Here is a 14,933-nt window from a genome sequence, read left to right as displayed (position 1 = left end):
AGTTCAATAGTCAATGGCCTTTATTTCCCCAGTTGATTAATTATTTTTTGGATTAAATCAGTATATAATAATACATAAGAAGAAGTAGTTTTACAGTATACCAGGGTAATAATAGGGTAATAGGGTAATAATCCAGATTGTATGATTTATAATAGCGTCAAAAATAAACATGGTCTTTCAGTTTATTTAAACTGGTAGTCATGTTGTTTATGTGTAATGCAGCCCAGCTGCCACTAGAGGTCAGTCTCCACACAGGTTAACTACCAAACATGGCGACTTACAGGACTTTCAAAACTGAAATGAGTCTGTATCTGTTTGGGTTTAATCCTGATGAGAAAGGTCAGTTAGCCAACAGGGACGAAGCTTCTTTTGGACGATTTTGTCATTTTATTCACGCAAGTTTAATCGACTGCCCCTGAAAAACGACAATGAGCTGCTGTGAGAAGGGCCCGGCAGAGAGTTTTATTTCAACAAAACCACAGTTGTTGGTTGTTTGAAATGACTAAATTAAGTGGGGGTTTGGTGAGTTTTCTTTTGTTTCTGTCCAGATTGACTGAAGTTAATATAAGCCTGCAGTGGGAACACAGCAGATTCAAGATTCAAGATTACCTGACCGGAAGACCATGTTATGTCAGGTTGGGACATTAATGAGCAACACAGGGGTTCCACAAGGCACTGTTCTGGCTCCATTCCTGTTCACACTGTACACAGCGGACTTCAAATACAACTCTGAGTCCTGACACATCCAGAAGTACCGGACGACACTGCTATTGACTCATTCTACCAGAGATTCTACCAGACTAACTGAATTTTCCCTCTGGGATAAATATAGTAATTTTGATTTGATTTGAACCAAACTCTGGTGCACTTGGAAGTGAAACAAGACCATTTTTTAGTCCGGTTCTTTAGTCCGCACCATAGCTCATTTAAGCATTCACACAGCACTAGTTCATTTCAACATCACCAAACAGCTCAGGTGTCAATGCCCCCTTAGAAGTAGTATTGTTGTATTTTCTGTTTAAGCGATTACATACAAACACAAATCCAGTTAAATATACTATCCCCTGATGAAATCCCAGACCGATATTGAGGTCTGAAAAAACGGACACCACCCTTGCTTAATGTGAGCACTATTTTGAAAAGTTATGAGTTGTAGCACCAACGAGTTCAGCGGTCCAGGTAGCATTGAGGTGATGTAATCAGCTGCCATAAATCATACAGCACAGGTCAATGGGACCCTTGACTCTGTTCAAGGCCTAAATTTCCATTTTAATTTTCTGCTCAGTGGAGTTGATGTATGTGGGGACACAGTGAGTAACCAGGCTCTCCACTCACTGCTATTCATTATGGGATGACGATGACCTTTTCCTTTTCTGGATCTGTGGAATCTAGACTCTCTCCCATAAGGGGACAGGTAGGTAGTCAAACTAGACAGTCTACAGTCAGACAAGACATCACCTACACTGTAAAAAAAAAGTTTGTAGATTTTCCTGTGAAAAACTGCTAAACAACGACAGTAAAAGAACGTAAAATGATAAATGGGTTAATTTAGTTTCAATAACATATTACTAGTTATGACACAAACAATAGTTTGTTGAAAAATACATTACTCCACTTTTAAATCCACTGTAATATGTATTTAATGTATTATAGATAAAAGTCATCACTGTCATTTTTGCATTTATCTTTTGTAAAAAAAATACATTTTCTCACTGTTAAATGTACTAAATACCATATCTCTAACAAAATTATACTGTAATATTTAATGGTAAAATCTTTAATTAATGCTGCATTAATAAAAGTATTTCTTGTCAATTATATGGCAAAACAGCATTTCTTTTGATGGAAAAATGTTTTATCTATACAGTAAAAAATGAAATAAAATGGCAATCTTACATGTGAAATCAACAGTGCCAATATCTTTTTACCATAATATTTATAAAAAGTTCTACCGTATTTATTATGGTAAAGTTCTGGCAACCACAGCTGCTGTTTTTTTAAATTGTGAAAACAACAGGGTTTTTTTGCAGTGTACAAGCCATCACTGTAATTTTTGCATTTATTTTTTTCTACATACTTTTTCTCACTGTTAAATGTACTTAACACCATATCTCTAACAGAAATATACTGTAATATTTAATGGTAAAATCTTTAATTTATGCTGCATTTATAAAGTATTTTCTTGTCAATTATGAGGCAGAACAGCGTTTCTTTTGATGGAAGAACTTTTTTTTTTTCGGTAAAGTTCTGGACCATGGGTCTCAAACTCGCGGCCTGCGGGCCAATTTCGGTCCTCGTGACGATATTTTGTGGCCCCCACCTTGATATGAAAGTTTAATGTGAGTTTTATATGAATGGCACTTTACTGTGTTGTGTGTGGAAGGTCCCTTTAATTACTTTATTTGGTAATTTTGTGTCTTTTTGTTGGTAATTTTGTGTCTTTTTTTAAATCATTTTGTGTCTTTTTTTATGACTTTGTGTCTTTTTTTAAATCATTTTGTGTCTTTTTTAAGTGATTTAGTTTTTTCCTGTCATTTTGTGTTTTTTTTATGATTTTCTGTCTTTTTTTGGTCATTTTGTGTCTTTTTTAAAATAATCTTGTGTCTTTTTTGGTAATTCTGTGTATTTTTGGTCATTTTGTCTTTTTTAAAATAATTTTGTGCCTTTTTTTGGCAATTCTGTGTATTTTTTTGGTCATTTTGTGTCTTTTTTAAGTAATTTAGTGTTTTTTCAGTCATTTTGTGTCATTTTTGTAATTTTGTGTCTTTTTTTAGTCATTTTAACACTGCCTCCAGCGGCCACTATCTAATTTGAGTTTGAGACCCGTGATGTAGACTGAGAGACAGAACAGTGACTCAGCTTAAGCCCAATTATACTGATTATATACATTCACAAAGTAAACAGTAAGTGAACACTGACTTCGATTGTTTCAGTGTTCTTGTTTCTTGTATTAAGTCTTATTTTTCCGCTGTTGTTATCAGAGAAAAAGCAAACTGGAGCTTTTTCTGACCATCTGCTGAGTGCTGTGCTACTGTATGTACATTAAGTTCATGCAGAGGCCCATTAAGTGGCTAATGGGGTTTGATTGCTGGTGAAACGAGCTGCAACAAATGAGGAGATGTCCTAATGGATGGACAACTTTAGCCACTGAGCCGGAGAGTTTGATGGAGGGGGACGGGACACTCAGGCTCTGCTCCAAATCTGTTCTTCATCTGCACTATTCAGTTTTCAAATTAAAACCGACAGAGTTACAAATGACAAATACCCTGCAGAGCCAAACCACAATGAATGTATCTACTAACAAGTATTGTGTGTGTATCACAGCCTGAACTATGTTCTTCCTCTGTGATATAAAAATATGATTTTTCACCATGAACACACACACTGTAGTTTATTTTGATTCGATTACTAATTCACCGTCCTGCTGCCTCAAACTCATTAAGATAAGAAATAAGATGAATCAGATGTAAATGCTTCTTGTTTCTTTCCAACTCAAACTAAGACTTGTCATTTTTAATCTTTTTATTCACAAACAGCCTTTAGACATTTAACAATAATCAGCATAACACTGTAAAACCTTTTAGTTTAAATTTACAGCAATTAACTGGCATTAACTCGCTCTACATGACTGTATTGTAGAAATACATGCAGTGGCGGTTCTACACAGGGGCCTACAAGGGCCACTGCCCCTGTGAAGAAGGCCTTGGCCCCTGCTGTGGCCCCTGTGTCAAATTAATAATGAAATGATCAATTTAAAACGATGAATGACGGAACAATTCTTACCTATTTTTTCTTCAAACAATATTGCATTGTACACAAAAGGAACCCAAAATGTGTACATTGTGTAGTTAAATAAAAGCAATAAAAGCTTGTGTATATAAAAAAAAAAGATCATTCTGACTGTGCTGCACTTTCAAAAAAAAAAAAGTAATTGTGCACAAAGATGAGAAATATCATTGTCGTACAAAAATAACTGTTCTTGTTGGTAAGTCTCATTGTTTCAATCAGTGTATTTGTATCTTACAAATATACTTAAATTGGATTTTTAAATAAGGTAAAATAAAGGTTTTGAATGCTTAAATATCATCTTTGCAGTTTTTAAACGTGCCCCTCTGATAAAACACTGGCGATTTCTGTTTTCTTTTAAATTCACAGCACAATACTGTTCAAAGTTTTGTCGAGTGACTAGCTAACATTGCTAATGGTCATTAAAGACACTGAGGTGATTATCAAAATTATGAAAAAAACTACTAGGAATAAAATGTACACAGCAAACTGTGACAAGTCCATCCATCCATTCTTGTCCGCTTATCCGGGGCCGGGTCGCGTGGGCAGCAGGCTAAGCAGGGCATTCCAGACGTCCCTCTCCCACCATGGCCATGGTTCTCTGCTGGAAAAGGGTGGACTGCCCCCTCTGGGTGGGGAGAGAGGTACTGCCTCAAGCGAAGGAGTTCAAGTATCTCGGGGTCTTGTTCGCGAGTGACGGTAGAACGGAGCATGAGATGCGGTTTGGTGCAGCGTCAGCAGTGATGCGGGCATTGTACCAGACCGTCGTGGTGAAGAAGGAGCTGAGCCTGAAGGCAAAGCTCTCGATTTACCGCTCCATCTACGTTCCAACCCTCACCTATGGTCATGAGCTTTGGGTAGTGACCGAAAGAATGAGTTTGCGGATACAATCGGTTGAAATGAGTTTCCTCCGTAGGGTAGCTGGGCTCAGCCTTAGAGATAGCGGGAGGAGCTGAGACATCAGGAGGGAGCTCGGAGTAGAGCCGCTGCTCCTTCGTGTCGAAAGGAGCCAGTTGAGGTGGTTTGGGCATCTGGTAAGGATCCTCCTGGGAGCCTGCGGTTAGAGATGTTCTGGGCACGTCCAACTGGTAGGAGGCCCCGGGGAAGACCCAGAACACGGTGGAGGGATTATTACGCACTTATTTTTGCACTGCGGAACGTTTCTCACTGGATGAGTTTCAGGCGGACCGATTATACTGGAGCACCAACTAGCGTTCATGAGTTCAGACAACAACAAACCACAGTGAACATGAAGGAAGAAGCTGATGAGACGCTTTGGTTGGCCCCATGGATGATGGGACATTTAGCTACTAAAAACCAACGGATGGAAGCGTCAATAACAGCATGGCTGTGTTGCTATGCAACAAGGAATTCACATATCACTGCAGCACAGCGAGCCTCAAGTATTACCTCAATGCAAAACATGTAGCAGCTCGCGGCTAGTGTGGTAGCTAGCGTGGATTGTGTTTTACTTAAAAAACCAAAGTATTATAGTTTACAGAAGGTCTACCTACCTATAGGCTACCTGAATTTATTAAATGTACTATATTTCTAAATATGCTATTGCTACACTTAATGGAAAAAATTGCACTGGTCTGTTGGACTTGAACAAAAATAAACAATATTTTTGTTGCTGAAGCTTATGTATTCAGTCATTATTCAATGGTATACTAAAAATCCATGTGAAAAAAAAGACTTCTCACTGTTCCCAGGTCAAATATTTACATGCGATTAAAATGTGATTAATTTCGATTAATTAATTATAAAGCCTCTAATTAATTAGATTAATTTTTTTAATTGAGTCCCGGCCTTACTAAAAATAGAATATGACTTTAAACGAATATTACCAGTCATGCTGGTTTTGATTGGTGGATGTTTACAGGTCACAGCATTGCTCATATTTGTTGTAAAGTGTTTATGGAAGTAATACTATCACTTTGTTAATTAGAGCTGATGCTACATCTGTGGTTATATGAGAAAAGAAACTGGAATCATCATCTGAGAGCCGAAGAGACAGCAGTGACACAGGAGTTTAGTGTTGATATCAAGGACAAAATTGGCAAGAAATGACTATTCAAGCATTAAAATTTGTCGAGGACAGGGTCCGTTTTATGTGGCCCCTGTCAGAGACTTAGCCCGGAACATAATTTGCAGATAAATTGGGGAAGGTGAAGAGCTGTTTTCACTAATCCCACTTCACCTTGAAGTTGTTTGACTCCTCTTTTCTCTCAATTTTAGCCAGGCTCTATCAACTCTAATCCCACGGCCCGGAAATCAACTTCTAAACTTTCCTCTTGTAAGTGGAAGAGGAAGGGGAATGGAGCCAAAACCAACCCCAAAACCTGTCAATATAGAAAGTTCCGTCTATATGTAGGGGGTCTGCTGGCTGTTCCCTGGTGATGGAGAGAGGACAGGTAATCCACAGTGAGATTATCTGGCTCTCTCATGTTGCACAGGTGCCAGTGGCTGATAGGACATAAAGTAATAGGCCTCTAACAGCCCATGTGGAGATGGCGGTCAGAGCAGCTTTAGATAGTGGCAGATAAACAGCAGCTACCTGCCATTGTGTCAACAACAACAAAAGCAATGCAGCCTTCTCTAGATTTTGCTCAACGCCGTCATTTTGACATCACACCTTCACTGTCACACCGTTTACAATGCAGCAGCATGAAGCAATGCAATGATGCTCAAATGAACAATAAATTAATATTTTTTTTAGTTTCTGCTGACTCTGTTGCTTAGAAAGTAGTGTACAGGTGGGTTTCTAGAGATATTTCATTGAAAACAGCTACCTGTTATTTTAATACAATGCTGGTCAAAGTGGTGAGGGTGATTAGAGGGTCACACAGCTAAACAATGATCTGAAAGATGCTAAAATAATCTCCTTATATGTGATAATTCTCTATTTGTTCAGCCTTCCGATATATATGGATAAAGAGGAAATAAATAAATGAACCTGCTGTGTCTGCTGCCATGGATGATGGTTGGCCCCAGGTGGCTTCTGCTCCTCCTGCTGTGGTACTGCTCGATACCAACTGCATCACCACTGGTTCATGGTGAGCATGGGCTATGGCTTCACCTACTGCTGTGCACCTGCTAGACACCCACTAGTACTATCACCATCATTATCACATCATTATTAGTCATACTTCTTGTTAATCAGTCGTTAACCCTCTGGAGTCTCCAAAAGCTCCAAATCCAGACTTCTTCATGACATCCAGACTAGAAAACAAAGCAGCGTGGAGCCCTACTGTACATTTACATCTAAAGCTCTGGCTGTAAACTCCATGAGGCCAGTTTCAGTTTGATGATGATATACCAAGTAAAAGTGGAGACAAGCTCAAATATATTTAGTAGAAAATGATAGAACTGGATGGAACCCTCTTATATGTTAGATTTGACACCTTTGTTCACATTTGCAACAATTAAAATTCTTTATTGAGCATGATAGTGTTTTGAAAGTAAAAAAAAGATTCAAAATCACATTTTATGTTGGACTAAAGGACTAAAAAAGACACAAAATGACCAAAAAAAGACACAAAAACGACCAAAAAAAGACACAAAATGACCAAAAAAAAAAAGAAACAAAATGACCAAAAAAGACACAAAATGAGAAGACAAATAATAATCATTTCCAGTTTGTTCATGTGAACAATGAATCCCTCGTGCACATTTATGTTAACCGCGGTGTTCCACAGGGTTCTGTGCTTGGACCAATTTTATTCACCCTTATATGCTCCCTTTAAGTAATATCATTAGAAAACATTCGATTAACTTTCATTTTTATGCTGACGACACCCAGTTATATATAACAATCAAGCTAAACTTCATGCAGCCTTAAGGACATAAAAACCTGGATGGTTCACAACTTCCTAATGTTAAACTCAGATAAAACGGAAGTGATTGTGCTGGGACCCGAACACCTCTGAAACCCATTATTTAAAGACTTAATTAGCATCGATGGCATTACCCTGGCCTCCAATACCACCGTAAGGAATCTTGGAGTTATCTTTGATCAGGATCTGTCATTTAACTCCCATATAAAACAAACTTCAAGGACTGCCTTTTTTCACCTATGTAATATTACAAAATTAGACACATCCTCTCCCAAAAGGATGCAGAAAAATTAGTTAATGCTTTTGTTACTTCAAGGTTAGATTACTGTAACTCCTTATTGTCAGGCTGCTCCAATAAATCCCTTAAAACTCTTCAGTTAGTCCAAAATGCTGCGGCTCGTGTACTGACAAGAACCAAGAAAATAGACCATATTTCTCCTGTCCTAGCTTCGCTGCACTGGCTCCCTGTAAAATCCAGAATTGATCTAAAATCCTTCTTCTTACTTACAAAGCTCTAAATGGTCAGGCGCCATCATATCTTAAAGACCTCATTGTGCCATATTACCCTTCGAGAGCACTACCCTCCCAAAATTCTAGGTTACTTGTGGTTCAGAAAGTCCTTAAAAGTAGATTGGGAGCAAGAGCCTTCAGTTATCAAGCTCCTCTCCTGTGGAATCATCTCTCAGTCTCAGTACGGGAGGCAGACACCCTCTTTATTTAAGAGTAAACTTAAAACTTTCCTCTTTGACAAAGCCTATAGTTAGGGCTAGCTGAGGCCTTAGACCAGCCCCTAGTGACGCCGCTATAGGCCCAATGTGTCGGGGGACACGATACACCGGGCCCCTCTTTTCTTCTCTCTCTCTGATGTCCCAATAATACATGTCACAAACTTGTATTTTCCCAGAGTACTCGTACTGTTCTTTGCTCTCTCTTTCACAGGGTGTCGAGCTGTGGTCCTGCTCTGCATCACTCCTGCTGGTCTCACTGCCGTGGATCTTGTTTGGCCCCAGATGGGAATGCTCCTCTCCTGGTCCACTCTACACTCACCATACTGGCCAATGGTGGCGCTTCATCACCTGCTGCTGTCTCCTCCCAGAACTCCTGCTCCTCTCTCTCTCTCTCCCTCTCAACACTGCTCCTTAACCTCCCCTTCCCTCTCTCCTCTGACATTCTATCTAATTTGAATTTTACTATGTTGATCTGTTTTGTACAAACAGCATCTATTGCAGGCCTTACGTCCTAAGTGTTTCCTTCTACAGACTGTAAAGACCTTAAAGGCAAATTTGTGATTTGTTGTGCTGACTTTATCAATAAAATTGACTTGAATTAAACTTGAACCAATTGACTTGAACCAGTCTTTGAATCAACTCACCTGTATGGGAAGCTGCTGTATGCTGTGGAGGAGACCAGCAGCCCCACAGCTTCTTTGTGTTGTAACCACAAGCTGAGCTCCATAGCAACTGCTATGTTTTCGTTTTTGTCATCCCCCTCTCCCCCCCGTGGCATATCATAAGTCTGTTCATGTTTGTGAAGTGTATTATGCTTATGTTGCTAAGTTTTTTTTCATTGTTTTTTCCTCCTTTCCTCCCCTCACGTTGTGCTGTATTTCTTTCTCTTCATCTCTGTCTTCCTGTCCTGTCCACCTCTGTCATATTGTTTGTGTGCTTTTATACGTTTTGGACGGGTTGATGGCAAATTTCGTTGTACTAGTACTTGTTACTCCACAATGACAATAAAGGCTTCTGATTCTGATTCTGATTCTATCTTGCTGGCAATACCTTCATAAACGGCCTGGTTACAATAGGAGTCTTCTCCATTTTTTACAACATTTGGCGTCATCAAACGACCATTACGCGGCCTGCATTGATGACGAATTTTCCTGTTACATCCTTGTTGGGGACGCATGTGCTTTTACACTACAAAATATAGGTTGCTAAGTTTTTTTCCATTGTTTTTTCCTCCTTTCCTCTCCTCACGTTGTGCTGTATTCTTTCTCTTCATCTCTGTCTTCCTGTCCTGTCCACCTCTGTCATATTGTTTGTGTGTTTTTATACGTTTTGGACGGGTTGATTGCAAATTTCGTTAAATACTACCCTGTGCAGTGATAATAAAGGCTTCTGATTCTGATTCTGGTTCTGAGAAAATGTCAAAGTAATGGAGCTGTACTGTGATTTCTAGCTTTAGACTGTAATCCTTAACATCCCACCTGGGAATAATTTTCCACACCTTTCAGAGGGAGTGAAAACGGTACTATAGGAGCCCCACTGCAGCAGTCCTTTAAAAGTAAAGACAACCATACAAAATGACTGTAATAGCATTTTATTAAATCTCTAGCTCAGTGACTTGACTCAGTTTCTACATATTTTATATTCATATTTTCATGCTTTACAAGTAGAGCTCATGCATTAGGCCCCACACTTGCTATCTTTTATGGGGCACATCAACAACGTAGTGCATGAACCCATCAGAACTATGGAGGCTCACCAAGCATCAACATGTGGACTTATGCTGGACTAGATTTTACCATCATCCATTCACTTTTGCTTTACCTCAAAGTCAATGGAAAAAATAAATAGCTTCCCTTTTTAAAAAGTGCATATCCTGTGAAAACATAATGGCCGGCACCTCCAAAAACCCTGAGGGCCCAAGTCTGAAGACAGGAACAGGTCTGCACATGCTCAAAGTTAAGACCTGTTTTCAGCAATTAAACAGAAGCAGAAGGATACACATTCAAAGTATGTAACGAAAATAACCCGAGCTATGTTAAAATAAGTTAATTATGCCCTTTGATTGAGGCTGAAGGTTTACATCCAGAGGACCTTCACAGCAGAGTTGAGATAATAAAAAAAGTTAAGAATTTACAAAGAAATGCTTTTACAACAAGTACATTTAAAACATAAATACAAGCTAGATCAGGACATGAAATGTAGATAATGTCTGTGCTATAGAGGAAACAGACCTGTCTTGTTTGGTTTGAAAGAGCTGAACATCAAACATAAAACAGCACATCATCACAGATTGGTAGACAATAAAAACTGTCAAAGGATTGACAGATGTTGACATCATCTTTGGTGAGCTTTCCCTGGTGATCATAGTGGCTGAATAGTTACACTAGCGTGGTCTAGGTTTTAGGGACTGTCACTGCAGGAGAGAGTCACACACTCTCACGTGTCATTGCATAAAGATTGGTACCCTGATCCAGTGCAACAGGGTTCATTTGACAGATGTTATACCTCTAGAGTGATTCCTTTGTCTGGTTACATGTGAACATGGCTGGTCATACTCAAAATAAAAAATCACCAACAGGGTTAGGGTTAGGGTTGATCCTAACAACCTCAACTGAGTGCTTCACTCATGATGTGAGAACTCTTAAATAGTCCTCATAGACGACTAGGGCTGCACGATTATGGCCAAAATGATAATCATGGTTATTTTGATCAATATTGTAGTCCCGATTATTAATCCCGATTATTCATCATGTTAGGAAAAAACATCTGTAATTTTATTGCACTACTTTTAAACAAAAAATAGGAACAGTTTTTAGTGTGTGCACAGATAAAAAAGCAGCATGGCTAATTATGCACAGCATAATGAACGTAGTGAGTGTGAATTAACCGGCATCACTAACTGTGCACAGAGTGTCTGGTGCTTGTTGTAAACAAACAGATCGCTAAGTGAACACCTCCTGCGGCAGCAGCACATACACACTGTACTGCTACAGAGCTAACGGTTAGCCTATTAGCAATTTGCAGACTGGACGATAAGCGGTTAACATCCCCTCCGGCTTTGCAGCTGGGAGAGACTGTTGCAGGAGGACTGTGCCGATTCGACTCGTTGTTACTCTTAACCAGCCGCTGACCCCGCGGCTCGTTAAGAAGAGCCGCCGGCCCCCGCAGCTCGTTAAGAAGAGTAAGAACAAGTATCCAATAACACCAGAAAAAGTCGCTGGATTTTCTTGCCAGTCGCTTTTTTTGAAAAATAGTCACTGAGTCGGTCTGAAAGTCGTTAAATATAGCTACAAAGTTGCTAAGTTGGCAACACTGCTTGGCCGACTTTTACAAATGGCGCGTGTTGCTGTTTCATCGAGTTCTATGTCACATCCTGCTTAGCGTTCTATCCAATCAGCAACCAGGCTTTTTTCAGGGGAGAACTAGGCCCTCCCCCCTGGTGGTTGGTGGACTACTGGTGTAGAAAGTGCTTGATTAGATATGCAGGAGAGCCACATTTTAAAAAATGGAAATATTGCTGACGATCAGGTTAATTCAATCGTGGCGGCCAAAATCATGATCACGATTAAAATTTGATTAATTGTGCAGCCCCATAGACGACTGACCTGAACAAAACAGTTTCAAACTCTAAAAAAAAATAAGTGGCCATAGTTGCCATTTCATTGCAGTGACAGCATTTCTTGAATCTTGACCATAACCACAAACAACAAACTATAGACCTTGAGCATTCAGAGGATGCATAACTTTCCAAGGTATATTGACAATAATGGGGTTTCCCAACAGTTTAAGCAGCGCATAAGTGCTCATTATCCAATCGTCAAAAATTCAGATATCTCCAAAATGTGAAATGTTTTTGAAACCAAATCAAAGCATGGGCTGCTACATGGTGGTCCAAAGGTCTTAGTCTAATTTTTTATCCATTCTCCATATTTAAAAATTGGCCTTATTCAGCCGGATATAGCAGAAATTGCTGCAGCAACTTATGGGACATAGTTGAACATGGAAATGGACTTAAGAAAGCCATACATTAATCCTCTGAACCCTTATACCCCTTCATAGGTTTAATTAACTGATCAATTAAGTCATTTTTTATTAGAGATTTAGGACTAGAACAACTTGACACAGTGCTGATCTGCATTTCAACACTTCTATGTGGCATGTACTGTTGCCCTGCTGTCTCCCCCTAAAAATACACTGCCCACAACCATCAATTTTCTATAAAGGAGGTTAACAACAATCAAACAGTTTATTTAAATGACATGTGTCCTTTGTCGAGGAGGTGAAATAGTCTTTGCAACCAAAGCACTTTTACACCACAAGCCAGCATTCACACACACACACACACACACACACACACACACACACGCACTCTCAGACAAGGTAACTTACTGACTACACCACTGGAGGGACACCAATATTGGTATCCATGTATATTGATTTTTCTTGACAATATTTAATACAAAACTAACCTGTTTTTATGTTTTGCTTGTGTCGTGAACCAGAGTGAGGGTAGATGCCATTAGCTAGCTTGATTAGAAATGTAAAACATTGTAAATGTGACTTATTTCACGTTAAACCATCTTAGTAGCGACACTAAGAACCATTATTCCAATAATAACCATTATCATTTTAAAACAACTCTAAGTAAGTTTTAAAGAAGGAAATAACGTAGTATTGTATTAAGGATCCAAAAGTACTCATAACAGCAAATTTCTTTAATTGGACTGGAGGTTTGAGCTTGAGGGTGGAGCTGTGGAAGGTTTCTGTCTGTTTAGACATCTCAGTGTGCATATTTTTAGCGTAAAATGGAAGAAAATATCTGTGTGAGCTCAGATTTGCAGTAAAACAACTGCAACAAAGCAGAGAAAAGACAGTTTTACAAACTGCAGGAGGACATTCTCAAGTTCTCACAACACTGATACATGATAACAAACCTTTTACTGGAGACTTCCTATCAATTTGGCTTAATCAAACATGCAAAATTAATATATCACTATTCTTATATAAACAAGTGCCATTTCAACCAACAATGCTGTTTACAAGTTTTCATACCCAAAGTCTTTTTGTACATTTGTCCTTTGTATAAAGTTGCATAACCGACTGAATAATTTTCTTTTTTGATGTGTAGTGCTGGCTGTAGCATGAGGCTATAAAAATGGATTGTGACATCTGGATTTGGTGCCTCAGTAAAACACAGTCCAGTCTATGACGATCCAGAGGGAAGTTATTCCACTGCTGAAACCGACCCAGGAAACAAAGCGTACAGTCTGACCCCATCACCAGCCGCTCAGCATGGATTCAGGTGTGTTGGAGTGCAAACTGGTCCTGCTCTATTGGCTTCTTCACCCAGGCGCCCAGGCTGGCTTTGTGAAAGGCTCTGAAGAGCGCCTGCTTGGCGGAGTGGTACTCCACCGCTGCCTGCTTGGCTTCGTGGTAAATGCTGGGTCTCACTGTTCTGATCCGCAGGGCGGGCGAGAGCTGCAGGACAGGGACAGAAAGGTATTGGCTGAAAAAGTCATGACAACTATTGTATTATTGATGTATTCTATTGTTTTCGCCAAAACTTACATTTAAAAATGGTATGGTGGTCAAACCAATCACTGTCCTTACCAATGATGTACTGTACTGCTTTATATGGTCCTATAGGCCGCCACAGGAAGGAGTTCTTAACCAGGAAGTAAGCTAGTATTTTAGCGCCCTGGGGGCTAACCTCACAAAACTCAATAAGGATTTTGAATGGGTTTGTGGTTAGAAGCTTAATTAGGTCTGTGTTTAACACAAGCTTAAAAGATGTTCGAGTTTTGTTGTACAACATGAAATATGTTAGAAAATCCGTCCAATTTTGATGGAGATTAGGCTGATAAACATTTTATCAGGCTACAGTTTAGCTAGCTTGTCAAAGGTAGTGGGGTCATCCCTATGTTCCCCAGGTCCTCTGTTCCCTGTTTTTCCCAAAAAGGGTCCTATGTTCCCCGCAATCTATCGTCCTCTGGGTACGGTAGACTCTCAGCATGGCCAGTAGGCCTACCGTCGCATGGCCCACCTTAGCTCAAGCAGCCCAAAACTTAAATTTGCACAGCAGCTACTTTCTGGTTACTTTGCAGTTCATTTTTTGTCTTTTTAAATAGGGTTAGGGTTAGGCCTTTTTGCCATGGAATTTGGCAATAATGGTGGAAAAAGTAACAGACCGGGGAACATAGGACCCTTTTTGGGGAAAGTGGGGAAAAAGGGTCCTATGTTCCCCAGTCTCATACAAGAGAGGAACATAGGACCCGGGGAACATAGACACGCTCCCCACCTGGTGAGAAGCTTAATTAGGTCTGTATTTAACACAAGCTTAAAAGATGTTCGAGTTTAGTTGTACAACATAAAATATGTTCGGAAATCCGTCCAATTTTGATGAGGATTAGGCTAATAAACATTTTATCAGGCTACAGTTTAGCTAGCTTGTCAAAAGTAGCTAGTTTGTGGAAGACTGTCTGAAAGTAACAGTAGACGTTCAAATCATGCGACCATGGTGTAGTTTGCTATAGCATAACGTTAGCATTTTACTTATATAGGCTGCGTTACCACTTCAAACATA

At 39.5% G+C, this 14,933-nt stretch overlaps 1 protein-coding gene across 1 annotated transcript in view; it reads right to left on the bottom strand.

The window, feature by feature from the left end:
• Positions 1-9,925: 9,925 nt before the first annotated feature.
• The window catches only part of LOC131962801 (double-stranded RNA-specific editase 1-like), a 90,347-nt gene continuing 85,339 nt past the window's right edge, over positions 9,926-14,933 (bottom strand). The window contains exon 11 of the mRNA XM_059327882.1: positions 9,926-13,828. Coding sequence (XP_059183865.1) covers positions 13,649-13,828 — 180 coding nt within the window. The 3' untranslated portion in view covers positions 9,926-13,648. The remainder of the gene's footprint in view (positions 13,829-14,933) is intronic.

This window comes from Centropristis striata, chromosome 24 (assembly GCF_030273125.1).
Source record: "Centropristis striata isolate RG_2023a ecotype Rhode Island chromosome 24, C.striata_1.0, whole genome shotgun sequence".
NCBI classification, from domain to species: Eukaryota; Metazoa; Chordata; class Actinopteri; order Perciformes; family Serranidae; genus Centropristis; species Centropristis striata.
The sequence above is the reverse complement of the archived record's forward strand: the minus strand, read 5'-3'. Positions and strand labels throughout refer to the sequence as shown.